General features: G+C 37.9%; 1 protein-coding gene across 2 annotated transcripts in view; it reads right to left on the bottom strand.

The window, feature by feature from the left end:
* Nucleotides 1–8311: 8311 nt before the first annotated feature.
* The window catches only part of BET1 (Bet1 golgi vesicular membrane trafficking protein), an 81990-nt gene continuing 63342 nt past the window's right edge, over nucleotides 8312–26959 (bottom strand). For both annotated transcript variants that reach the window (XM_031454914.2, XM_010979665.3), the window contains one exon: nucleotides 8312–9494. In XM_031454914.2, coding sequence (XP_031310774.1) covers nucleotides 9339–9494 — 156 coding nt within the window. In that variant the 3' untranslated portion in view covers nucleotides 8312–9338. The remainder of the gene's footprint in view (nucleotides 9495–26959) is intronic.

The following is a 26959-nucleotide window of genomic DNA, read 5'->3' as shown; positions in this document are numbered from 1 at the left end:
GTAAGTAGGGCTGCTATGAACATTGGGGTGCATGTAGTTTTTGAATTAAGCGGCTCCCTGGATATATCCCGAAGAGCTGAATTGCTGGATCCCATGGTAAGTCTATGTTGAGTCTTTTGAGGAATCTGCATACTGTTTTCCAGAAAGTCTGGACCAAAGTACATTCCCACCAGGAGTGTAGGAGGGTTCCGTTCTCTGCACAGCCTGTCCAGCATTTATCATTTGCGACTTTTGTGTGATTCTGCCTGGTGTGAAGTAATACCTCAGTATAGGTTTGATTTGCATTTCCCTGATAACTGGTGATATTGGGCATTTTTTTTGTGTCTTTTGGAGATTTGTCTGTCTTCATGGGAGAATTACTCGGTTTTCTGCGTATTTTTCAATTTTTTTTTTTTAACTTCTTAAGCTGTTTATATATCCTGGAAATTAAGCCCTTGTCAGTCTTACCTTCTGCAGATATTCTCTTTAATTCCTCAGGTTGTCTTTTTGTTTTAGTTATGTTTTCCTTTCCTTGCAAAAACGTGTAAGTTTAATTAGGTTTGGTTTCTTTATTTTTGCTTTCATTTTTATTGCCGGACAACATTTGTGGCTTGTATGTCACATGTTTTGCCTATGTTTTCTTTTAAGATGTTTATAATGTCTTTCGTTTAAGTCTTTCAGCCAGTTTTAGTGTACTTTTGTGTACAGTGTGAGTGAGTGTTCTTAGGTCATTGATTTACATGCAGCTCTCCAGGTTTCCCAGCCCTCAGTTGCTGGAAAGACTGTGTTTTCTCCATGTACTCGCCTCCCTTGTCAAAGATTAATTGACTAAATTTTGTGAGTTTATTTCTGGGGTCTCTATTCTGTTCCATTGTTCTGTACATCTGTTTTTCTACCAAAACCGTTGTGTGTTTTAGCTGTAGTATTGCCTGAAGTCTGCGAGGGTTATTCTTCTAGGTTCATTCTTTTTCTTCAGTAATGCTTTGGCAATTCTGGGTCTTTTGTGATTCATTATACATTTTACCATTATTTGTTTTAGTTCTGTGAAAGATGTCCTGGGTAATTGGATAAGAGTTGCAGTAAATCTGTAGATTGCGTTGGGTTATATGGGCATTTAAATAATATTAATTCTTCCTATCAAACAACATGGGATATCCTTTTTTAAGTAATGTTTAATTTTCTTTGTCCGTATTTTGTATTTCTCTGGGTATAAGTCTTTCACTTCCTTCTTCAGATTTATTCCTACATATTTTAGTATTTTGGAAGGAATTTCAAAAGTGATTGTTTCTTTGCTTTCCTTTTCTGATATTTTATTGTTAGTGTAAAGAAATGAGTTGCATGTCTTATTGATCTTTCATGTAGAGCCTTCAGTTTCAGCCCATGTCATGTCAGCTTTATAAAGTGAAAATTATGAAAGAATTTTAAATTATCAATAATTTTGGACCCATAATTAACCTAATGGCCACAGCATTGTGCCTTCAATAGTCATAGAAGCTCAGCTTGCAACTGGAGTTGGAATTGTATTAATCATGACACCCCTTTTTATGAAGGGCTTTCTATGGTTCCAGCACTGGAATTTTAGTGAGATATAGTTAAAAAAAAAAAAAAGATGAGTTATCTAGTAGGAAACATCAGCTTATGCACCGTACGCTTCCTGGGATCTACTTTTCTGCCTAGTGCTCTGGGGAAAACACAGCTGTTTGACAAAGGTTTCTGACAGTGGTGGACACCATGTCCTCTGCACTGTTTCCACCAAGTCTTTGAAAAAGGTAATTTTGTGGCATTTTTGAGGAGAAAACAGTGTGTAATTAATTAAAAAAAAAAAGCATACTCATTGATCTCCATTGAAAAGCTATCTGTGTGAATACTGGAAACTATTTTAGAACTAGCATAAAATTTAAATTATTTAATTATTAGAAGTAAAGGCAGACATAGTAAAGAGAGTTTAAGGGAGCAGAGTAGCATACACCATTCAGAAATTTGCTTGTCTTTCAAGTAATAACCTAGAAGAAAATGAATTAATTATTGAAGGATCTTTGTAAGAAAATCACGATGTATTTGTTCTCTGTAGAATTGGAGGAGGGGATGTGTACAAATAAAACAAACTCCACTTACCTTTTAAACAGTTTGAAATAATGTTTAAGTAATTTAAAATATGCATTAATGTGAGATTCAAATAATTTAAAAGAAGTTTTTGAAGACACTAAGTATTAAATCTGTCTATAAGCAGACTAAAGCATTTCATTCCAGTAAATTTTCCAGTAAATTTTCTGAAATAGTTTATCTTACATAACAATTATACTTCAGGCTCCTTGAAAGAGAACTTACCTTGTGTACTTTAAAGCCAGTAGATAATTTAATACAGAGATCTTAATAAATTCTCAACTACAGGACTATTTATTCATTAATGAGATAAAGTCAAGGGGAATAATTTTAAATAGCTATATAAAATATAATGATTTAGGAAAGTTTTTTATTATACATTAATATATTTTATGCAGACTTATTCAGCTATGCTATGATTTTTCTGCTCATTTCCAAATTGATTACAGGCATGAAAAAAATCATAAATACTGAAAATTAGATTGAGCTGTTTGCTCTCATGTGAATCACACCATGATTGCAGATCCTTAATGCACGGTAGAAACAATTGTTATACAATTAGGTATATAACACTGACACTTGTTAAAGCTGCAAAAGTTGACTTAATTAGTAAAAAGAAACCATTAAGCATTAGTTTTTCTTTTTAAGTATCAGAAACACTTTGTAGAATACTAACATTCACAGTGGGTAATGTGGTTGTATTTTGCATTATCTTTTATTCAAGGTGATTAAGCTTCTGTAAATTTTCATGTCTCACACCTAATACATAGATGATTTTTTTGGTCCAAAACATTTTATGTGTATTTCAATGTTTCTGTTGATTTTGAAGATTAGGAAAAACTACTTTAAGACCTGGACTTGGCACTTTGCAGTTCTCTTCAGTGTATATGGTAGTCCTTTAAAGGCCTGTGGAAAACTTCTCAAAGAGCGTACAGACAAGACCCAGTCAGTTGAACTCCAAGATAACCTTTAGAAGCCAATGTATTTGTGGAGAGAAAAGCTTTATAAAATATACAGCACAATCTCTGCACTCTGTTTGAATATTTAACTGGGGGGAAAAAGCATAGGGAATAACAATAATCATCCACCCCTTTAAATGTATGATTTGTATACAGTATTGGAACGACTAGAAGATGGGTGATCAATAAATATAACATGAATTTACCCATAAAGATGGAGGAAAAAAGTTGACATGTGCCACTGAAGTATTATTGTGGTTAATTTACCAATTTCAGTTCATGTTGCCCGAGAGTCTTCTATTAAAATTTAAGTGAAAGACTGTCATTTAGGAAACAAATAACTTGTACATTTTTTGAAAGAATATCCTCAGTATTACCAGTGGCGCACTAGACTCACTGGTACCAGCTTGTTAGAACCAGGTGCACGTGTTTTCACAACTCTGTTCAAACTCTGCTTGAAATCAAGTGTGATGGGAATATTTATACCACAGAAATGAAAAATGACTACAAATCACCACCGCCCCCCTCCCCTGCACCCTCAGAACGGCTGGTTTACCACTCTATATCATTAAATATAAACATATAAGGAAAGAAAATGTGCAAGTTACTTGGAGTCAAAAACTGATTTTCCAATAGGGAAACATTTTAGGTCTGTTTTTCAGAGAGGATTATAAAAGACTAATGTGATTCTCATTGAAACCCACTATGTTTTATTAAAATATTATCAAAGTATTTTGAAGTTTATCAGAAAGAATAAGTTGAATAGATGTGTTGGCAAGAAAACAAGAAAAAAACCCTATCATATACTATAGCAACATATTAGGAGACGGGGAGAAAAGTTAATATTTACTGTGAGAATAACTGGTTGGTGCTTGTAAATTTAAAAGAAAATTATTTCTACCCCTTGCCTCACACCATAAATCATTATTTCAAAGTAGAAGAAAATTAAAAATAGAACTATGGGGAAAGTAAAAGGAAATACACTATCAATTTTATCAAACCTCTACAGATAGAAGACTTTCCAAGTTCTCTCCCTTCAAAGTTATGTTTCCAGAAAGTTGAAAATTACTTTCTCCTCAGTCTAATAACTCAAGCCAGATACACTCAAAATCCCATTAGATTGCTAAGGACACAAAGAAACGTGAATAAGCTAATTTCTAGAAAAAGATGAACCCTCCCCAGAAAAGACAAGCAGCTGCTTTTATCTCTGGTAGGACTGGGGGAGGGGGAGAAAGCAGCCAGAATTTTAGCAGCAGCATGTGGGGTAGTGTGACATGAAAAGTCCTGAAGTTCCCAAGTGCCCATCCACGGAGCCACAAAGGCAACAACCATCATTGGGTATGAGGAACCCATTCTAAGTTCTTTGTAATAGTATTCGTCACAATAATCCTGAGTGTCTTACTGCTACCTACTTACAATTTTTAGTCTTGTTTTACAAATAAAGTAACTGAGGTGGAAAGGTCATCAGCCCAAAGTTATAATGTGAATAACGGAGCCAGGATTCATGCTCAGGCGGTGTGACTTCATAGCTCTCAGTCTTAGCTACAAAGCTATTCTGCTTCACAGTAAATATTGAGTCAAAGTCTGTTCATCAATACAGGCTGATACAGTTACTTACTGACTGAAAGAACCCCAATTACCAAACGCACTTCCCATTTTCCTCTGCAAGGAGTCAAATTCAATACATATAATTAGAAATTTAAGAGAACTGAAAAGTTAGGAAAACTAGTTTATTTGATAGAAACAGGAGCTTTTTATGGGTGCAGGTGTTAGGATTTTGTTTCAGAATTCTGATGCTTAAATGTTGCACATTTGGTTCATTTATTTAATTGAAGTATGGTTTATTTACAATGCTGTTAGTTTCTGGTTGTGTACAGCATAGTGATTCAGTTATACGTGTGTGTGTGTATATATATTCTTTTTCATTATAGGTTATTACAAGATATTGAATATAGTTCCCTCTGCTATGCAGTAGGACCTTATTGCTTATCTACTTTATATATAGTAGTTTGTATCTGCAAATCCTAAACTCCTAATTTATCCTTTCCCCACTGCCCTTCCCCTTTGGTAACCATACATTTCTTTTTTCTTTTTTTAATTGAAGTACAGTCAGTTACAATGTGTCAATTTCTGGTGTACAGCACAATGTCCCAGTCATGCATATACATACATATATTCAGTGTAAGTTTGTTTTCTATGTCTGAAATTTGTAAATTATTTGTGTCATTTTTTTCAATTCCACATATGTGATATCATATATTTTGTCTTTCTCTGTCTGACTTGACTTCACTTGGTATATCTTTAGGTCCATTCATGTTGCTGCAAATGGCATTATTTCATTTTTTTTTTTTTTTTTTTTTTTTTTTTTTTTTTTACAGCTGAGTGGTATTCTATTGTGTGTGTGTATATATATATATCACAACTTCTTTATCCAGTCATCTGTCCATGGACATTTTGGTTGCTTCCTTGTCTTGGCTATTGTAAATAATGTTGCTATGAACGCTGGGTACATGGATCTTTTTGAATTATAGTTCCCTCCAGATATATGCCCAGGAGTGGGATTGTTGGATCATATATGGTAACTCTATTTTTGTTTTTTCAAGGAATCTCCGTACTGCTTCCCATAAAGGCTGCACCAAACTACATTCATACCAACAGTGTAGGAGGGTTCCCTTTTCTCGATACCCTCGCCAGCATTTATCGTTTGGGGACTTTTTGATGGTCATTCTGACTGGCGTGAAGTGATAACTCATTGTAGTTTTGATTTGCATTACTCTGACAATTAACAATATTGAGCATCTTTTCATGTGCCTGTTGGCCATCTGTATGTCTTTGGAGAAATGTCCATTTAGGTCTTCTGCCCTTCTTTTTTTTAATTGGGTTTTTTGTTACTGAGTTGTATGAGCTGTTTATATATTCTGGAAATTAAAAGCTTGTTACTTGCATCATTTGCAAATACTTTCTCCCAATCTGTAGCTTGTCTTTTCGTTTTGTTTATGGTTTCCTTTGCTGTACAAAAGCTTGTAAGTTTAATTAGGTCCCATTCATTTATTTTTGCATGCACTTCTATTGCCTTGGTAGACTAACCAAGGAACACATTGCTATGATTTATGCCAGAGAATGTTTTGCCTATGTTCTCTTCTAGGAGATTATGGTGTCCTGTCTCAAGTTTAAGTCTTTAAGCCATTTTGAATTTACTTTCGTGTGTGGTGTGAGGGAGTGTTCTGACTTTGCTGACTGACATGCGGCTGTCTAGTTATCCCAAAAGAACTTACTGAAGAGACTGTCTTTTTCTCAACTGTATATTCTTGCCTCCTTTGTTGAAGATTAGCTGACTGTAGATGTGTGTGTTTATTTCTGGGCTCTCTATTGTGTTCCATTGATCCATGTCTGTTTCTGTGCCAATACCATGCCATTTTGATTACTACAGTTTTGTAGTCCTGTCTGAAGTCTGGGAGGGTTATGCCTCCAGCTTTGCTCTTTTTCTTCAGTATTGCTTTGGCAATTCTGGTTTTTTTGTGATTCCATATAAATTTTAGGATTATTTGTTCTAGTTCTGTGAAAAGTGTTTTGGACATAACAACTATTCTCTGCTCAAGTAGTATCTAACTTAAATTCTATCAATGCTATGTATAATTTCCCCTTTCTTCACTGTAGAGACCTATGCCTGGTATCTGTAAGGAAAGGAGAAGGTAAGTTAAATTTTCTATCATTTGCAAATGTTGTCAGCACACTTCCTGGGACCAACTCCTAGTGAAATGAAGTGACTAGATATTTTGCAGAAAAAAATTTGGATATTTGGGATTTTTATAAATTGTTTTCTGAATCTGTTTTACCACTTAAAATATAGGATTTATAGTGTGTCACCCACCACCCAAACTTCTGCAAATCTTACGTTGCTTGAGTAAAAACTGATGACTATTTTGATTGTTGATTATTCCAATCAACCTCCCAGACATCAACAGCAATAAAGTCCTTCTCAGACTTAGCAATGAGCTTGTGTAGGATTATAAATAATTAGGACTTTTCCCTATTTCATGTTTCCCCCAAATTTTATTTCTGAAATAACTTTTCCTAGGGGCCCCCAAGCAGAAGGAAGAACAGGGTGCTGGCAGGAGGACCCCTGATGGGGCAAGGATGGACCCTTCCAGAGGAGTTCCCTGACTGCCAGGAATTTCAGCAAAGGCAGCGGTGAGAAGGGGTGACATGAAATCCTGGTTAGGGACCTGTTTTAGACAGTTCTTAAAAAGAACTGTAAAATTGTAAATGCCGGATAATGCAGTGATGAGAATCACGTTTACATCACCATAAACCCTTTTTCCTGAAATCTTCCCCTCCTTGATGATGATAATACTCAACCCTGAAATACTGTTTTAGTACTTTACAAAGTCCTTTCATATAATAGCCAAATCTGGAAATCCATCCTCTTCTTGCCATCAGTGTTTTTTCTAAGGCTTTGATCTCACCTATTTCCATTCTGTTTCCACCTTCCATTTTTTTTAGCCTTCCCTTTTTTGAGATTTTAATTATTGACAGTGATTTCTGAGTCTTCCCTGAGCTCTAATGTCACATAGTTGGCACAGAGTACACAGTTAAATAATTTTTGAAAAACAAATCAATCTCTTGTTTGATAGAAATTTCCACTTGGAGGTCACATGATGTCAAACTCACTGTATTGCCCTTAAATTAACTCCCTTTCCTGATGTGTCTGTTAATGCTATGGAGAACTTTTATTGAGTGATTATCCTGTGTCAAGCACTTTCCAGTGTGTTACCTTCCTCTCACAGCAATCCTATGAAATAGGTGATTTATTGACAAAACAGGCCACAAACACTGAACAAGTGAAGGAATGGAGATTGGAATCCAGGTCATCCACCTCAAACCAGCGTCCCTCACCTCATACGGTAGGCCCGTCCCTTACATGCTGTCACTTAGCCCTCTCAGTTCTGGTGTTTTTACCTGTTAAGTAGAGGCCCAAATGACAACTAATGGGGCCAGAAAAGATAAGCCTAAACTGATTGATAGGTAATTAGGGATGAGCAAAAGGACTGCAAACTCAGCAAATCTTAAGATAATAGATTGTAGTTCTTTAAATTTTTACTCATCAGATATTTTTAAAACTGTAGTCATGACTTACTGCATTTCTTTGAAGCAAGTTCTGAAATGATACAATTATATTAAGCTTTCCTGAATTTCTCAGTTTTCAGAACTATTTCTCAGATTCTATGGAAAAAAGAAGACTTGAACAAAGAAGCAACAAAGTCAATATATTTCATTTAAAAAATTTATTTTGGACAGAGCCCATAAATAGGCAAATTCCAAAACAGTAGCAATTCAGAGTGTTTAACAACATTTTAATTCCTCTCTCAATTCAGCAGTCCATTTTGCATTTTGTTTTCTATAAACCTATACACAGGATTAAAGCAATAATACTCTGGAAATACTCAGGCATTGTTGCTTTAATCCTGTGTATATTTGAGCACATAAGAAAGCACAGGCAATTAATTTTCTTGAGCATTTTATTTCCATTCAGAGCTTAGCAATTACCTTAGCTTCACATTATTCTGCCATAAATGACAACCAAACAGCCTATCTAAGTAGCTAACATCTTAAAACTATTAAGGTAAGTTGATGGTATGCATAAATTTAATATAAAATGACCACTATACTGGTACATATGTTTTGGACCCTACTAGAAATAAGCCAAGATAACAAATTTTATTAAAGAATGGGGTCCTTGGGCAGAGGGGGAGGAGGAGTTGTATCACTAAAGATTATCAGGGAAACTGTAGGCAAAAAGAAATCCGCTACAATTTTAACCAAATAAGGAGGACAGCACATCGGCTGGGTCACTGCCACTTGAGGAAATGCATTCCCCGCTCCATCAGGACGCGTCCTCTGCCGCAGGAGCTCAGCACCAGGCTCCCCAGGCAGGCTGCTGTTCTCCTACTAAGTTTCTTTACATGGAACATAAACCTAAATTTATGGTAACAACGGAATATTGTACTCCTATTTAATCTGACAGCAAAAACCACGAAAAAAATTGTCAGGAACAGAATGACCTTAGACCATCTCAATACCCCTGGAAAATAGGGGCAAAAAATGAACCATTAAGAAACAGTATGCAAAGAGCACTGTATTATCTAATGTGATTTATAAAACAAGTAAAATTCAGTAATCTTTAATGAAAAAAGCCATAGTACTTGAAAATTAGGAATGTTTTGATGCTGATTTTTTATCGAAGTGGTAACCCAAGCCTTTAAGTTGGGACAAATTCCAAACTCACACTTACTTGCATCACCTCAGTTTAATAATCCAATAAATGACGAAAAAGACAAACAATGAGAACAGCATCATGTAGCACAGCAGCTTTGTTTGGCTCCCTTTGGATAAAATCTTCAGTTTTCCCATAGTTCTACCAAGAAATCCAGTTGTAGAATCAAACTGTGAATCCTATGAGAACAAAAGGAAAAAACCAAGTAGAATAGCTGGATTGTAATGTTTGTGAAATTAAATTTTTCGTGTCTTGCCATAAAATAGGAATTTTAAGAAAAAATTCTTCTCTGCCCGTGAGCCTCTTCTCTCCCCCGGCGTGCACCCCCCGCCCCCCACTGGCAGGAGTACCTGCTCAGCCATAAAGAGCAGCATTCTCCTGGCAGCACCAAGGTAACTCCTTAGGAGGGAACATTCCTTCTTGCTCACATGACCCACTGGGATGCTTAGATGCGGATCATGTAAATTGTCACTAAACATGTCATTTGATGTACAGCCCTGTCTCAGAAAAATTTATCTAACTGTGCCTTGATTTCTAACTGGTGGAACAGTTCTCAGCTTTCTGAGATGTTTTTCCTAGGATATAATCTTCAAATATGGCTCAAATAAAAATTTCTATTTCTTTCTTAGATGGACTAATTTTTCGTCGACATACTTGGTGTAGTCCGTAGGATGTCAGAGACCACCACCAGAGGACACCTGGAGTCTACCTGGAACTGGCACTCCGTACCAGCACGGCCCCCCTGTGCCCCGTCAGCTTCTCGAACACTCCTGTGGTGTGCCGGTGAGTTCTCCCGATACTCAGATCTCACTGTTGGGACCATGAGCCTAAAAACTTTGTTCATGAGTCTTAATGGACACTGATGCATTTCCTAGGCCAGGACCTAGAGAGTCTGGCTCAGAGGCCGAGAGAAACATAGATGGCTAGGTTTTTGTAAAATCTGGCTTAAACTAGGGGAAAAAACAATATGAGTTGATACATGGTCTGAACAAAAGTTTTGCTAATGAAAATGACAGGCTGAATTAGTTGCTCCAAAGACTAAAGGGACATTTTGCTCCTCTCGGCCACCTGGCATGCTCAGGCGACTGAGGATCAATCCTTCCTCACGACACGCAGTGGTCCCTCAGGGGACCCCAGCACGCCCACGATGTAACACTGCTCCTCCAGGGGAGGGCCCGACGGACACCGCGCAGCCAGTGCTCCGAGCCCCCCTGATGGCTTTAGGCCGTCCTAGGGAGAAGCTAAGCCAGGTAAAAGAAGTTGAACCGACGCAAGGGTAATTCATGTGGGAGCTAGACTCAGGTGCAGCACACGTGTGATCCACCACACTGTCCTCAGAATTGTTCAGATCGTATCTCGTATCTGAACTGGGCTACAAAAGTAATACTGGGAAACCACCTCAAAGACCAAGCAGCTCCTGTGCAAACAGCCACCCGTGGGAACACTGGATTTATGTACGCTTGTGAGTAGCTAATTGGGAACCAAAGCAACTGGGCCCTGAAATGGCCAAGCTGGGATTCTTTCGACACTGTGAATCTCAATTTTGAGCACACAGTAAAAGCTGGCAGTCCTCTGTGCCTGTACGGCCTACTGCAAACAGTGTGAGTGTTCTCTTTTCTAAAATCAGACTAGCAGAGGAAATGTCTGTTGGGCTAGCTCCATGGATCCCAGAACTCCCCTGTTTACCTTAAGAGGCTTCCAAGTACTGAGGAAAGAAACATTTTTTTGGCCTTAAGGAAGAAAGCCATCCTAGGAGGAACTTGGCTTCCTCCTCCCATGCCTTCGAGATGCCAACTGGATACCTGGTCTTCTCCAGGAACCCATGTCTCTACTATTTTTTTAAAAAGCAAATTTCAGGAACAGGGAAGGTAATTTGGAAAGTGACTTGTCAATCTCAAGTGTCTTCTCCCTAAATACTAGTAAAAAGGACTTAGCCATCTAGACAGGTGACCCTGATTTGTCCCATCTGCCAGAAACCCAACCTCTTTGTAACTGACGGGTTCTACGCTGTACCTGAATCATGGCTGAAATTTTGGAACAGAAACTATGAGGTCTTTGTGTGCATGTACATATTTACACGTGTGTTGTAGATGTATGTGGCATTAACAAAATTAATTTGTAAAAGAGCTCTATTTTATTGCCTGAAAGGATTGTATGTGACCATGTATTTTACCCTTTTGGTATTTTTGACAAAATTCCCAAAGATCAAATTCTAAATGAACTTCCCCTGACCTCTAGCTAACTTTGAGATTTTCCAAAGGGTCGCTGGAACACCTCAAAATGTTTATTTCCTCTCCATCTCAGAGAGAGGAACATTCAGCTAGGTAGGCTTATTTCGTATGTAAAATTACATGGGAAGCATTGTCAAATGAGTGGTGATAATAACACTCAATATGATACAATCTAAGTCTTAACACACATTCTAGAAATTATATGGAACTCCCCAAATTCTGGGGTGCCCTGGTAAATGTTATCAGTCATATTGAAGCGTATGTCACAGCAGTAACTAACTTTCTTTTCAGCTGCATTGTAATCAAAGTCTTTAACCTCAACTTACTAAGTTTTTGTCCTTTACAGAAAACTACTGTTGTACTCTGATGCTTTTGCAAGAATGGTTCACCTTTAAGAAGATTCACAGAAAGGACTTTGTACTTACACCTCTGTAAGTAGAACTGAAACATTATCTTTTCCCTCTACCTGATCCCTCCAGAATTTGGAAAACTCAGGTTCCCAGCCGCTTTCTCAGGCTTGTAAGGAAGGCCACCTCCTAACAGGTGCAGGAGCCTCCAGGTATTTGGGGGACGTTGAGGAGAGAGGAATTCTCCCAAATCCATTGCCCAAATCTATAGGTATCACAGTCAAAATATATGACACACTCTTGGTATGGCTTCCCTGGCCATGAAGTTCCTAAAGTTTAATCTGAGATTTTTTAGGAGAAATTCCAGCACAGCCAATTTAAGAGTCTGTATGGTCCATTACCAGATATTTGGTAGAAATGGAGGTAATTTTAAAGAGAAAAAGGTTGTTTTAGTGAATATTAAATTCTAGTCTTGTTAGCTGAGGTCTGTATTTACTGGCTAAGACTTTCCAGACAGCTCCTCGTAAAGTGTAGTTTTAAAAGGACACACTAAGTTTGTTTCTGAAGTGCCTCACAGTAATCTAACCTTAGATGAAGATCGGATTTGCCATGGCCTGCAACCAGGAGGTTACTCATACCCGGAAAGACTTCGGATAAAGGACTCTGCCACGGTGGAAGGGATCATACCATGCCTCTCCTGAATGCACTGCAACACCTGTTTCTGACATCTGACTTCAACAAAGACCAGCACTACCAGACCAGGACGAGGAGACAGGTGACCCAAGATGCTGGACCAGACCTGTATACTGTTTACTCTGGTAGTTGCTCATAGTTTTGCTTGTGAACCAAATGTATTTCTTGGGCTCAATCACATGGATGATTTGAAAAGTCCAATTGCTAGGCTTATGGTCAATTACATATGTCCAGCACACCCAGGTTCCCCTGGTGGACATTACCTCCCCAAGGCTCTAACTGGGTGGTCCTTAGAAATTTTATTTTGAAAGAAAGCAAGCCTAGCACTGTGCACTGCCAGTATCACTAAGTGAGACCCCCCTTTACCCAGCCAATTAATGATACTCGTTCTGGCCGTAAATAGTCCTTCAAATTAGATGTTGAATATTGGGTAACTCCTAAGAGGACCCAATGGATTTACAGACCAAGTTAATTACCTTGGTTAGGAAGATGCACAGTTGGTTCCCTTGGGCACAAGGTCACTTACAGGCAGCCTTGGAAACGGCCCCTGTCAGTCGGCCTTTAGTGTGGGCACGCTGGCTTCTATCACTTTTCCAATGGTCTGACCACAAAATCTGTTCACTCATAAGCCATGAAGAGTCAAATTTCTGCTCTGAACAATCTTCCTTCGAGTTTAGGGGAAATACTAGGAAATAGTTTGGTTCAGGAGGATTTTGGCTTAAATCTTTGCTAATGACAGTCACTCCTACTACCCCTGTGACTTAGGGTTTGTGGAATTTACAAGGTGATAGGTTCTTGCCTCCTAACGCTGTGCTTCATCTACTCATACTAGATTAAGGAAGCTACAAATCATCTTTTTATTTCTCTATAAAAGAATGGGCATACACAAAATGCACACTCAAGGAGAACTGGCTGTCAATCCTTGCCGAACATTCTGCTAGTATAACCCCCCAAAAAGAGGATTGGGCACTGAGGGACATGGGGGACACTGGATCAGGCAAGCAGCCAGCCTAGTTTTGAAAGGCCAATCATTTGATCACCTAATGTTTTCTATGGAAAGATTATCAATCAACAAGGAGAAACTGAAACAAAATCCCTATTTTATGGCAAGACATGAAAAATTTTAAAAATTCTCTGCCCTTTAGCCTCTTCTCTCCCCTCGCTGTGCACTATGCACCCCACCTCCACAGGAATACCTGCTCAACCATAAAAAGCAGCATTCTCCTGGCAGCACCAAGGCAATTCCCTGAGAGAGAACATTCCTTCTTGGTCACATGACCCACAGGGATACTTAGATGCGGATCATGTACATTGTCACTAAACATGTCATTTGATTTACAGCTCTCTGTCTCAGAAAAATTTATCTAACTGGTGGAACAGTTCTCAGCTTTCTGAGATGTTCTTCCTGGGATATAATCTTCATATTTGGCTCAAATAATCCTCAAAATTGGCTCAAATAAAAATTTACATTTCTTTCTCACATTGACTATTTTTTCATTCACCTATTCTCCATATGTACATTTTTAAGTAAGTTAATATTATTATACTACATTTTTAATGGTATTTTCTGTGTTTAATCCATTCAGGAGCCTGTATATCCTTGAGTATTCAAGAATATGATGTCAAAACAAATAATTATGAAGGGAGAAGAGTATAAATGTAGGATATTTAAAATTCCTTTTCAGTTACTGATTTCTTAATTTTAATCATTCACAGCCACCTATACCAAAACCTCATGGTAATCGGAAACCAGAAATCTGTAATAGACTCACAGAAAAGGAATCCAAACATAGCACTAAAAGGTTACCAGATTACAAAGGAAAACAGAAGAATAAAAGGTAAAGAACAATTAAAAATGGCAGTAAGTACATATCTATAATCTTAAATGTAAACTGATTTAAGACAAACTGGCTGAATGGATACAAAAACAATACCTGTGTATTTTCTGCCTACAAGAGATTAACTTCAGACCTAGAGAGAGAGAGAGACTGAAAGTGAGGAGATGGAAAAAGGCATTCCACACAAATGGCAATCAAAAGAAAACGAGGGTAATACTTACATCAGACAAAACAGGCTTTAAAATAAAGACTGTTAGAAGAGACAAAGAAGGACACTACATAAGAGATAAATCTAGGAAGAAGATAGATACTTAAAATTCTATCAACCTAAGTGCACCTCAATACATAAGGCAAATGTTAACGGACATAAAGGGAGAAATTGAGAGTAACACAAGAATAGTGGGGGACTTAACACCCACCCCCCACATCAATGGATAAATCATCCAGATAGAAAATAAGGAAACAGGCCTTTAAATAACACATTAGTCAGATGTATTTAATCCATATTTCTAGAGCATCCCATCTGAAAGTAGCAGAACACACATTCTTTTCAAGTGTACAAGAAACATCCTACAGGTTAGGTCACATGCTGGGTCACAAAGCAAGCCTCAGAAATATAAGAAAATTGAAATTATGTCTAGAGTATTTTCTGACCAGAACACTATGAGATTACAACTCAACTACAAGAAAACTGCAAGAAACAAACACTTGGATGCTAAATTTTTTGCTACTAAACCAATGGATTACTGAAGAAATGAAAAAAAATACTTAGAGATAAATAAAAAACAAAAAACAACAATCCAAAACCTATGGGATGCAGCAAAAGCAGTTCTAATAGGGAAATTTATAGATATAAGCTTACTTCAGGAAACAAGAAAAATCTCAAGCAACCTAACTTTACATTTAAAGCACCAAGCAAAATAAGAACAAACAAAACCCAAAGTTCATAAAAGGAGGAAGAGAGAAGATGGTGGAGTAGATGCACCAAGGCTCACATCCACAGACCCACTCAGCCAACCAAAGCACCTGCAGAACTCTTGACAGAACATCGCCCTCTTCAAAAGATAGAGACGCCAAAAATCTGGTAGAAGAAAAGGAAAGAAGAAAAGGCAAAGCAGAGCGGGACGGGTCCCGCAGGGAGGGAGCAGCAAAGGAGGACTGGCGCTCGCTCGCTGGGTCTCCCCTCTCCAACTGAGAGGCCAGCGGGACGGAGGGGGAGCCTCTGAGGCTCGGATCTGTACAGAGCAGCCCTTGACCGACAGAACTAAGTTAAACGGGCACCGAGGGTCCCCGCGACACCCAGCCCGAGACGCGGCCTGGCAGCTGGGGGCCGGGACATGCTGCCGGAGCCAGGCGGAGGACAGGGAGGTGACTGCGTTGAGGCAGCCCCGGGGGACTGCAGGGGGCTGCGCGCAGTGGCTGTGGGTGCACAGGGCAGAACAACCTGGGCCCTCCATAAAACAACAGGCTGATGTGCCCCGGGGGGAAGGGTGCATACCCCCATCTCTGAAAACCCGCGGAAAGTTTTCGGGTGAAGAGGGGCTCAGGCACAGCCGCCATATCCTCCAGCACTTAGGTGCAGACGCAGGTTTCGCCCCCGCCCGGGTGCTAAGGGCTTAGCAGCCTCAAGGGCCAGACAGAGACTTGTCTACAGCCCAAGGCAGATAGGATCCTTCCATCCTGGTCCCTCAGAGAACTTGGTCCGCCAAGACAAGGAGCTGGGTTCTGGCCCGGAGCAGGGACAAGGCTGTTCCTAGGTCTTCCTCGAGCCCGCCTGCGAAGCGTGCAGTGGCACAGAGCAGCGGAGCGACAGGCGCCGGGAGAGGGCAGGTGCAGGAATGCAGCCCCTGACCGCAGTGCTGGGAGGGGGCGCGACGCGCCCTCCTACCCGGCCAGTCTGCAACATCTGACTGCGGCACTGGGAGGGGCAGTGACCCGCCCGCCCACAGCAAAAGAGAGCTGCACCCGACCCAGTGGTGGGAGGGGGTGCGATCTGCTTGCCGACAGGCACTGGGAGCAGCACAGGCTAGGGTGCCAACGGAGGGCCTCTGGAAACAGCAAGCTGAGCTTCCAAAACAGGACGAAGACACAAAGACTTCGCATTAAGAGCACACAGTCTCCAGAACACCGACCCCACCCCACCCTTTAAAAAATTTTTTAAAATCTGTTTCTACCTGTTGTATTTTCTATTACCCTCTTAATTTTTATTTCTTAATTCATTTTTATTTCTCTTGGGTTTTGATGTCCTGTTATTGATTAGACACAGGTTTCAAATACATCTTTTCATCATTTCCCTTTTTAAAGGTTTTTAAAGGAGTCTCAACCCGATTGCTATTCTGCTTCAACTTGCTCTTCTATTATTCATTATATACTGTTTTCAAACCTTTTTTTCTCCCTTCTTTTAAAATTCTTTCTCTCTTTTTTCTTTTTTTCCTAAGTCTTATTCCTACATAGGCATTAGATAAACTCCTTAAGGACCACAATAGATAACTGATACTCATACATCACAGTGCCAGAGAGGTATGAGCAAGATGAAGCAGAGAAACCATTCCCAATTAAAAGAACAAGAGAAATCCCCTGAAAGAATTATCAATGAGATAGACATCGATAGCCTACTAGATCAAGATTTCAAAAAAGGAGTGATCAAAGTGCTGAAAGAACTAAAAGAGATAGTGTTTAGAGATATAAAATGTCAAAAATGAAATGGAAGCTATAAAGAAGAGCCAAGTAGAATGGGTGAACTCATTGACTGAGATGAGGAATGATCTAAAAGCTGTGCAAAGCCAACTAGATAATGCAGAGGAACGAATTAGTGACCTAGAAGACAGGACAAAAGAAAGCACCCAATCAGAAGAGCTACAAGATAAACAAATAAAAACAAATGAAAATAGCATAAGGGACCTATGGGATAATATAAAGCATGCCAATCTTTGCATAATAGGAGTCCCAGAAGGGGAAGAAAGATCAAAGGGGATTGAAAAGGTTTTTGAAGAAATCATGACTGAAAACTTCCCAAACTTAAAGAATGAATCACATATCCAAGTACAGGAGGCTCAGAGGGTCCCAAACAGGAAGAACCCAAATAGACCCACACCAAGACATATCATAATCAAGATGGCCAGAGTCAAGGATAAAGAAATGATTCTAAAGGCAGCAAGAGAAAAGCAAAGAGTGAGTTACAAGGGAACCCCCATAAGGCTCTCAGCTGATTTCTCTACAAAAACACTACAGGCCAGAAAGGAGTGGCAAGATATATTCAAAATCCTGAATGAAAAAAAGACGCAGCCTAGGATACTCTATCCAGCAAGGCTATCCTTTAGGATAGAAGGAGAGAGAAAGAATTTCACAGACAAGAAAAAGCTGCAGGAGTTTAGCAACTCTAAATCCATGCTAAAAGAAATATTGAAAGGTCTAAATAGAAAAGCAGCAGGATGCTACAGAAATGAGAAACTCACAACTGGAAAGGTGATAACTCATGAATTACAAATAAACATGAAATTACAAAAGAAGACATACAAATCATTGAGAGTGGGAGAGGGAGGCAGGGAAATATAGATTTTTTTTCCTTTCTTTTAAAAATTTTTTGTTCTCAGTAGGATGGGTTTGAGATCATGTTACTATCATTTTAATAAAAACAGTTATAGTAGAAGATGTGGTATATTTATACAATAGAATACTACTCAGCCATAAAAACTGACAACATAATGCCATTTGCAGCAACATGGATGCTCCTGGAGAATGTCATTCTAAGTGAAGTAAGCCAGAAAGAGAAAGAAAAATACCATATGAGATCGCTCATATGTGGAATCTAAAAAACAAAAACAAACAAACAAAAATAAAGCGTAAATAAAGGACAGAAATAGACTCATAGACAGAGAATACAGACTTGTGGTTGCCAGGGGGGCGGAGGGTGGGAAGGGATAGACTGGGATTTCAAAATTGTAGAACAGATAAACAAGATTATACTGTATAGCACAGGGAAATATACACAAAATGTTATGGTAGCTCACAGAGAAAAAAATGTGACAATGAGTGTGTGTATGTCCATGTATGACTGAAAAATTGTGCTGAACACTGGAATTTGACACAATATTGTAAAATGATTATAAATCAATAAAAAATGTTAAAAAATAAATTAAAAAAACCAGTTATAGTAATGGGCTAATAGATTTACGAAAAAGGGTAACCACAAGCCAAAAACTTACAAGGGAGTCACAAAAACTAAATAAAATCCATGATAACACAAAGGAAAATTACCAAACCACAAAAAGAAGAAGAAAGGAACAAAGAGGAAATACCAAATCAACTGCAAAGATAAGTTCAAAATGGCAATAAACACACATCTATCATTAATTACTGTAAATGTTAATGGACTAAATGGTCCAGTCAAAAGACACAGAGTGGCAGAGTGGATAATAAAGCAAGAACCTTCAATATGCTGCATACAAGAGACCCACTTTAGGGAGAAGGACACATATAGATTGAGAGTGAAAGGACGTAAAAGGATATTCCATGCAAATGGAAAAGCCAAAAAAGCAGGTGTTGCAGTACTGATTTCAGACAAAACAGACTTTAAAACAAAGGCCATAAAGAAAGATAAAGAAGGACATTTTATAATGATTAAAGGAGTGATACAAGATGAGGATATTACACTCGTTAATATATATGCACCCAATAAGGGAGCACCTAAGTACATAGAACAATTACTAACAGAGATAAAGGGGGATACTGATGGGAATACAAACATAGTTGGAGATTTTAACACCGCATTAACATCACTAGACAGATCTTCCAGACAGAAAATAAATAAGGCAACAGAGAGATTAAATAATACAATAGAAAAATTAGATTTGGTGGCTATTTTCAGAGCATTACACCCCCCAAAATAGGATATACATTCTTTTCAAGTGCACATGGAACATTTTCCAGGATTGATCATGTACTTGGGCACAAAAGAAACCTCAACAATTTTAAGAAGATAGAAATTATTTCAAGCATCTTTACTGACCACAATGCCATGAAACTAGAAATCAACAACAGAGAAACAAAGGAGAAAAAAAGGAAAGCATGGAAATTAAACAATATGTTATTAAAAAAACAATGGGTCAATGAGGAAATCAAAGCTGAAATTAAAAAATACCTTGAAACAAATGACAATGAAAGCACAACCACTCAAAATCTATGAGACACAGCAAAGGCAGTGCTAAGAGGGAAGTTTATAGCGATACAGGCCTTCCTCAAAAAAGAAGAACAATCTCAAATAAACAATTTAACCCACCAGCTGAATGAACTAGAAAAAGAAGAAAAGCTCCGAAAGGCAGCAGAAGGAAGGAAATTATAAAGATTAGAGAGGAAATAAATACAACAGAGATTAACAAGACCATAGAAAAAATCAACCAAACCAAAAGCTGGTTTTTTGAAAAAGTAAATAAAATCGACAAACCTCTGGCCAAACTCACAAAGAAGAAAAAAGAGAGAGCACAAATTAGCAAATTAAGAAAGGAAAATGGAGAAATTACAACAAATAAAATAGAAACACAGAATATCATACGAGAATATTATGAAAAACTATATGGAACCAAACTGGATAACCTAGAGGAGATGGACAAGTTTCTGGAAACATACTGTCCACTGAGACTGAATCAAGAAGAAACTGACCACTTGAACAAACCGATCACTAGAAATGAAATCGAAATAGCAATTAAAAAACCTCCCTACAAATAAAAGTCTAGGACCGGACGGCTTCACCGGGGATTTCTACCAAACATACAGAGAACTCATACCAGTCCTTCTCAAACTCTTCCAGACGATTGAAAAGGAGGGAATACTCCCAAACTCATTCTATGAAGCCACCATTACCCTGATACCAAAACCAGGCAAAGACACCACCAAAAAAGAGAATTATAGGCCAATATCACTGATGAACATAGACTCCAAAATCCTCACCAAAATATTAGCAAATAGAATCCAACAACACGTAAAAAAGATTATACATCATGACCAAGTGGGGTTCATCCCAGGGACACAAGGGTGGTTCAACATACACAAATCAATCAATGTAATACATCACATCAACAAGAGAAAGGACAAAAACCACATGATCATCTCAATAGATGCAGAGAAAGCATTTGATAAAATTCAACACCCATTTATGATAAAAACTCTCACCAAAGTGGGTATACAGAGAACATATCTCAACATCATAAAAGTTATATATGACAAACCTACAACCAGCATAGTACTCAACAGTGAAAAACTCAAAAGCTTCCCACTAAAATCTGGGACAAGACAAGGATGCCCACTATCACCACTCCTATTCAACATAGTCTTGGAAGTTCTAGCCACAGCATTCAGGCAAGAGAGAGAAATAAAAGGGATCCAAACTGGAAAAGAAGAGGTAAAAGTGTCACTATATGCAGATGACATGATGCTATATATAGAAAACCCTAAAAGGTCCACACAAAAACTACTAGAGCTGATCGAAGAATTCAGCAAGGTAGCAGGTTACAAGATTAACGTTCAAAAATTAGTTGCATTTCTTTACACTAACAATGAATCCACAGAAAAAGAAAGTAAAGAATCAATCCCCTTTAAAATAGCACCCAAAGTAATAAAATATCTGGGAGTAAATCTAACCAAGGAGGTGAAAAAATTATACACAGAAAACTATAAACCATTGATGAAGGAAATTAAAGAAGAATTTAAAAAATGGAAAGATATCCCATGCTCTTGGATTGGAAGAATCAATATTGTTAAAATGGTCACACTGCCCAAGGCAATCTACAGATTTAATGCAATCCCTATCAAATTACCCAGGACATAGTTCACAGAACTAGAACAAATCATAATAAAATTTATATGGAACCATCAAAGGCCTAGAATTGCCAAAGCATTACTGAAGAGAAAGAAAGAGGCTGGAGGAATAACTCTCCCAGGCTTCAGACAATACTATAGAGCTACAGTCATCAAGACAGCATGGTATTGGTACAAAAACAGACATATAGACCAATGGAACAGAATAGAGAGCCCAGAAACGAACCCACAAACTTTTGGTCAACTCATCTTCGACGAAGGAGGCAAGAATATACAATGGAATAAAGACAGTCTCTTCAGCAAATGGTGTTGGCAAAACTGGACAGCAGCATGTAAAGCAATGAAGCTAGAACACTTCCTTACACCACACAAAAATAAACTCAAAATGGATCAAAGACTTAAACATAAGACAAGATACAATAAACCTCCTAGAAGAAAATATAGGCAAAACATTATCGGACAGAATTCTCAAATATTTTCTCCTAGAAGACATAAAAGCAAGAATAAACAAATGGGACCTAATGAAACTTACAAGCTTCTGCACAGCCAAGGAAACCATAAGTAAAACAAAAAGACAACCTACGGAATGGGAGAAAAGTTTTGCAAATGAAACCGACAAAGACTTGATCTCCAGAATATATAAGCAGCTCATACGACTTAATAAGAAAAAAACAAACAACCCAATCCAAAAATGGGCAGAAGACCTAAACAAGCAATTCTCCAAGGAAGACATACAAATAGGCACATGAAAAAATGCTCAATATCACTAATTATCAGAGAAATGCAAATCAAAACTACAATGAGGTATCACCTCACACCAGTCAGAATGGCCGTCATTCAAAAGTCTACAAATGACAAATGCTGGAGAGGCTGTGGAGAAAGGGGAACCCTCCTTCACTGCTGGTGGGAATGCAGTTTGGTGCAGCCACTGTGGAAAACAGTATGGAGATTCCTCAAAAGACTAAGAATAGACTTACCATATGACCCAGGAATCCCGCTCCTGGGCTTATATCCAGAAGGAACCCTACTTCAGGATGACACCTGCACCCCAATGTTCATAGCAGCACTATTTACAATAGCCACGACATGGAAACAGCCTAAATGTCCATCAACATATGACTGGATAAAGAAGTGGTATATTTATACAATGGAATACTACTCAGTCATAAAAACCGACAACATAATGCCATTTGCAGCAACATGGATGCTCCTGGAGAATGTCATTCTAAGTGAAGTAAGCCAGAAAGAGAAAGAAAAATACCATATGAGATGACTCATATGTGGAATCTAAAAAAAAAAAAAAAGCATAAATACAGAACAGAAATAGACTCATAGACATAGAATACAGATCTGTGGTTGCCAAGGGGGTGGGGGGTGGGAAGAGATAGACTGGGATTTCAAAATTGTAGAATAGATAAACAAGATTATACTGTATAGCACAGGGAAATATATACAAGATCTTATGGTAGCTCACAGAGAAAGGAATGTGACAATGAATATATATATGTTCATGTATAATTGAAAAACTGCTCTACACTGGAATTTGACACAACATTGTAAAATGATTATAAATCAACAAAAAGTGTTAAAATAAATAAGTTAATTAATTAAAAAGAGTTTGTAGAAGGAAAGAAATCAGAAAAAAAATAAATGAAATAGAGACATAAAAAAAACAAAAGAATCAATGCAACTGAAAGCTTGTTTGGGAAAAGATAAACAAAACTGATAAACCTTTAGCCAGACTCACCAACAAAAAAGGGGAAAAACCTGAAATAAATTCAGAAATTAAAAAGTCACAGCTGACACCAAAGAAATAACAAAGTATCATAAGAGACTACTATGAGCAACTATACAGCAATAAAATGGAAATCCTAGAAAAATTGTCCAAATTCATAGAAAGGTACAATCTCCAAAGACTGAATCATGAATAGAAAATATGAACAGACCAGTCAGCACTACTGAAACTGAATCAGTTAAACGCCCAACAAACAGAAGTCCAGAATTAGGTGGCTTCACAAACGACTCCTACCAAACATTTAGAGAAGAGTTAACACCTGTCATTTGGAAACTATTCCAAAAAACTGCCAAGGAAGGAATACTTCTGAACTCATTCAATGAGGCTACCATCACCCTGATACCAAACCAAAGAAAGATACCACCAAAAAACAAAATTACAGGCCAGTATCACTTAAGAACAGAGATGCAAAAATCCTCAACAATATACTAGCAAACTGACAACAACTAAATATTAAAAGGATCATAAAGGAGTGGGTATATAGCTCAGTGATTTAGCATGTGCAAGGTAACACGTACAATCACCTGAACCTCAATTGCAAAAAGGAAAAGAAAAGAAAAGAAAAGGATCCTACACCATGATCAAGTGGGATTTATCCCAGGGATGCAAGAATATTTTTAATATCTGAAAATCAATCAATGTGATCAACTACATTAACAAATTAAATAAAAACATACTGTCATCTCAATAGATGCAGAAAAAGCTCCTGATAAAATTCAACAGAATGAATGAAAAAGCTCTCCAGAAAGTGGGCTTGGGGGAGCCTACCTCAACATAATGAAGGAGATATATCAAAAGCTCACAGCTAATATCATACGCAATGATGAAAAGCTGAAAGCTTTGGTGCTAAGATCACAAATAAGACAAAGATGCTCACTCTCACCACTTCTATTAAATAAAGTACTGGAAATCCAAGCCACAGCAATCAGACCAGGAAAAGAAACAAAAGGGATGCACAATGGAAGAGAAGAGGAAAAACTGTCATTATATGCAGATGACATGATACAACATACAGGAAACCCTAAAGGCTATATACAAAAAATACTAGAGCTAATGAAAGAATTTGGCCAGGTAGCAGGATACTAGGTTAACATATACAAACCAGTGGCATTTCTTTACACTAACAATGAAATATCCGAAAAGGAACGTACAGCAACAATCCCTTTTAAAATTACATCCCCCAAAATAAAATACTTAGGAATAAATCTGACCCTTGAGGAAGTGAAAGACTTACATGCGGAGAACTACAGAACACTAAGGAAATTAAAGATGACTTGAAGAAATGGAAAGATATCCCATGTTCTTGGATTGGAAGAATTAATATTCTTAAAATGGCCATACTACCCAAAGCAATCTACCCATTTTATGTGATCCCTATCCACTTACCCAGGACATTTTTCACAGAACTAGAACAAATAGTGGTAAAATTTATATGGAATCACAAGAGACCCAGAATTGCCAAAGCATTACTGAAGGAAAGGAATGAAGCTGGAGGAATAACCCTCCCAGACTTCAGACCTTACTACAGAGCTAAGAAACAGCATGGCATTGGTACAAAAACAGACATATGGATCAATGGAACAGAACAGAGAGCCCAGAAATAAACCCACCAACTTTTGGTCAATTACTCTTTGACAAAGGAGGCAAGAACATACAGTGGAGTAAAGACAGTCTCTTCAGCAAATGGTGTTGGGAAAATTGGACAGCAGCACATAAATCAATGAAGTTAAGAATACTCCTTAATACCCCCATGCCCACGCACAAGCACACGCACACACAAAACCTCAGAATGGCTTAAAGACCTAAACGTAAGCCAAGACACTATAACCCTCTCAGAAGAAAACATAGGCAAAACATTCTCTGACATAAATCTCAGCAGTGTTCTCCTAGGGCAGTCTACCCGGGCAATAAAAATAAAAGCAAAAATAAACAAGTGGGACCTCATTTAACTTACAGGCTTTTGCACAGCAAAGGAAACCATAAGCAAAACAAAAAGACAACCTACGGAATGGGAGAAAATACTGGCAAAAGATGAGACTGACAAGGGCTTAATTTCCAGAATATATAAACAGCTCATACAACTTAATAAGGAAAAAACAACCCAATCCAAAAATGGGCAGAAGACCTAAACAAGCAATTCCCCAATGAAGACATACCAAGGGCCAATAGGCACAGGAAAAAAATGCTCAATATTGCTAACGATTGGAGAAGCGCAAATCAAAACTACAACCTCACACCAGTCAGAATGGCCATCATTCAAAAGTCCACAAACCATAAATGCTGGAGAGGCTGTGCAGAAAAGGGACTTCTCCCCTTCCCTCCCCTACACTCTGGGTGGGAATGTAGTCTGGTGCAGCCATTATAAAAAATCGCATGGAGATTCCTCAAAAGACTATGTATACACTTATCACATGACGTAGCAATCCCACCCCGGCCATCTATCCAGAGGGAACCGTAATTCAAAAAGATATACCCACCCCAACGTTCACAGCAGCACTATTTACAATAGACAAGACATGGGAAGAGCCTAAATGTCCATCGACACATGACTGGATTAAGACGCTGTGGTCTATTTATACAATGGAATGCTACTCAGCCCTAAAAAGTAATAAAATAACGCCATTTGCAGCAACATGGAGGGACATGGAGTCTGTCATTCAAAGTGAAGTTATCCAGAAAGAGAAAGGAAAATACCATATGATATCACTCATATGTGGAATCTTAAAAAAAGAGAAATACACTTATATATACAACAGAAAAAGACTCACAGACATAGAATACAGACTTCAGGATGCCACGGGGGTGGGAAGGGATAAACTAGGATTTTGAGATTTGCAGATACTGAGTGGTACATATAAAATAGATTAACAAAGTTTATACTGTACAACAAAGGGAAACATTTTCAATATCCTGTAGTAGCTTAGGGTGAAAAATATGAAAATGAATATATATATATTCACGTATGACTGAAGAATTGTGCTGTACAATGGAAATTGACACAATATTGTAAACTGACAGTACTTCAACTTAAAAAAAAAAAATTAAAAAAAAAAAAAAAGAATTCTGCCAGGTAGGAGGATACAAGATTAACATACAGAAATCAGTGGCATTTCTTTACCCTAACAATGAAATATCCGAAAAGGAACATAAAGCAACAATCCCTTTTAAAATTGCATCCCCCAAAATAAAATACTTAGGGATAAATCTGACCCTTGAGGAAGTGAAAGACTTACATGCGGAGAACTACGGAACACTGACCAAGGAAATTAAAGATGACTTAAAGAAATGGAAAGATATCCCATGTTCTTGGATTGGAAGAATTAATATTCTTAAAATGGCCATACTACCCAAAGCAATCTACACATTTTATGCGATCCCTATCCACTTACCCAGGACATTTTTCACAGAACTAGAACAAATAGTGGTAAAATTTATATGGAATCACAAGAGACCCAGAATTGCCAAAGCATTACTGAAGGAAAGGAATGAAGCTGGAGGAATAACCCTCCCAGACTTCAGACCATACTACAGAGCTACGAAACAGCACGGTATTAGACCCAGAGATTGTCATTCTAAGTTAACTAAGCCAGAAAAGGAAACAAAAATACCATCTGATATCACATATAAATGGAATTAAAAAAACCAAACTCATTTACAAACAGAAACAGTCTCATATACAAAGAAAACAAACTTAGTGTTACCAATGGGGAAAGGGTGGGGAAGGCATCAGTTTCAATTTTTCCACATAGTAACTAATATACATAAAATAGATAAACAACCAGTTTCTACTGTATAGCAGAGGGAACTATATTCAATATATTGCAGTAATTTATGGTGAAGAATATGAACATAAATATATTTATATTGATGTATGTTTGAAGTATTGTTCTGTACACCAGAAATTGTCACAATATTGTCAACTGACTA

Source organism: Camelus dromedarius, chromosome 7 (genome assembly GCF_036321535.1).
Source record: "Camelus dromedarius isolate mCamDro1 chromosome 7, mCamDro1.pat, whole genome shotgun sequence".
In the NCBI taxonomy this organism is placed as follows: domain Eukaryota; kingdom Metazoa; phylum Chordata; class Mammalia; order Artiodactyla; family Camelidae; genus Camelus; species Camelus dromedarius.
The sequence above is the reverse complement of the archived record's forward strand: the minus strand, read 5'-3'. Positions and strand labels throughout refer to the sequence as shown.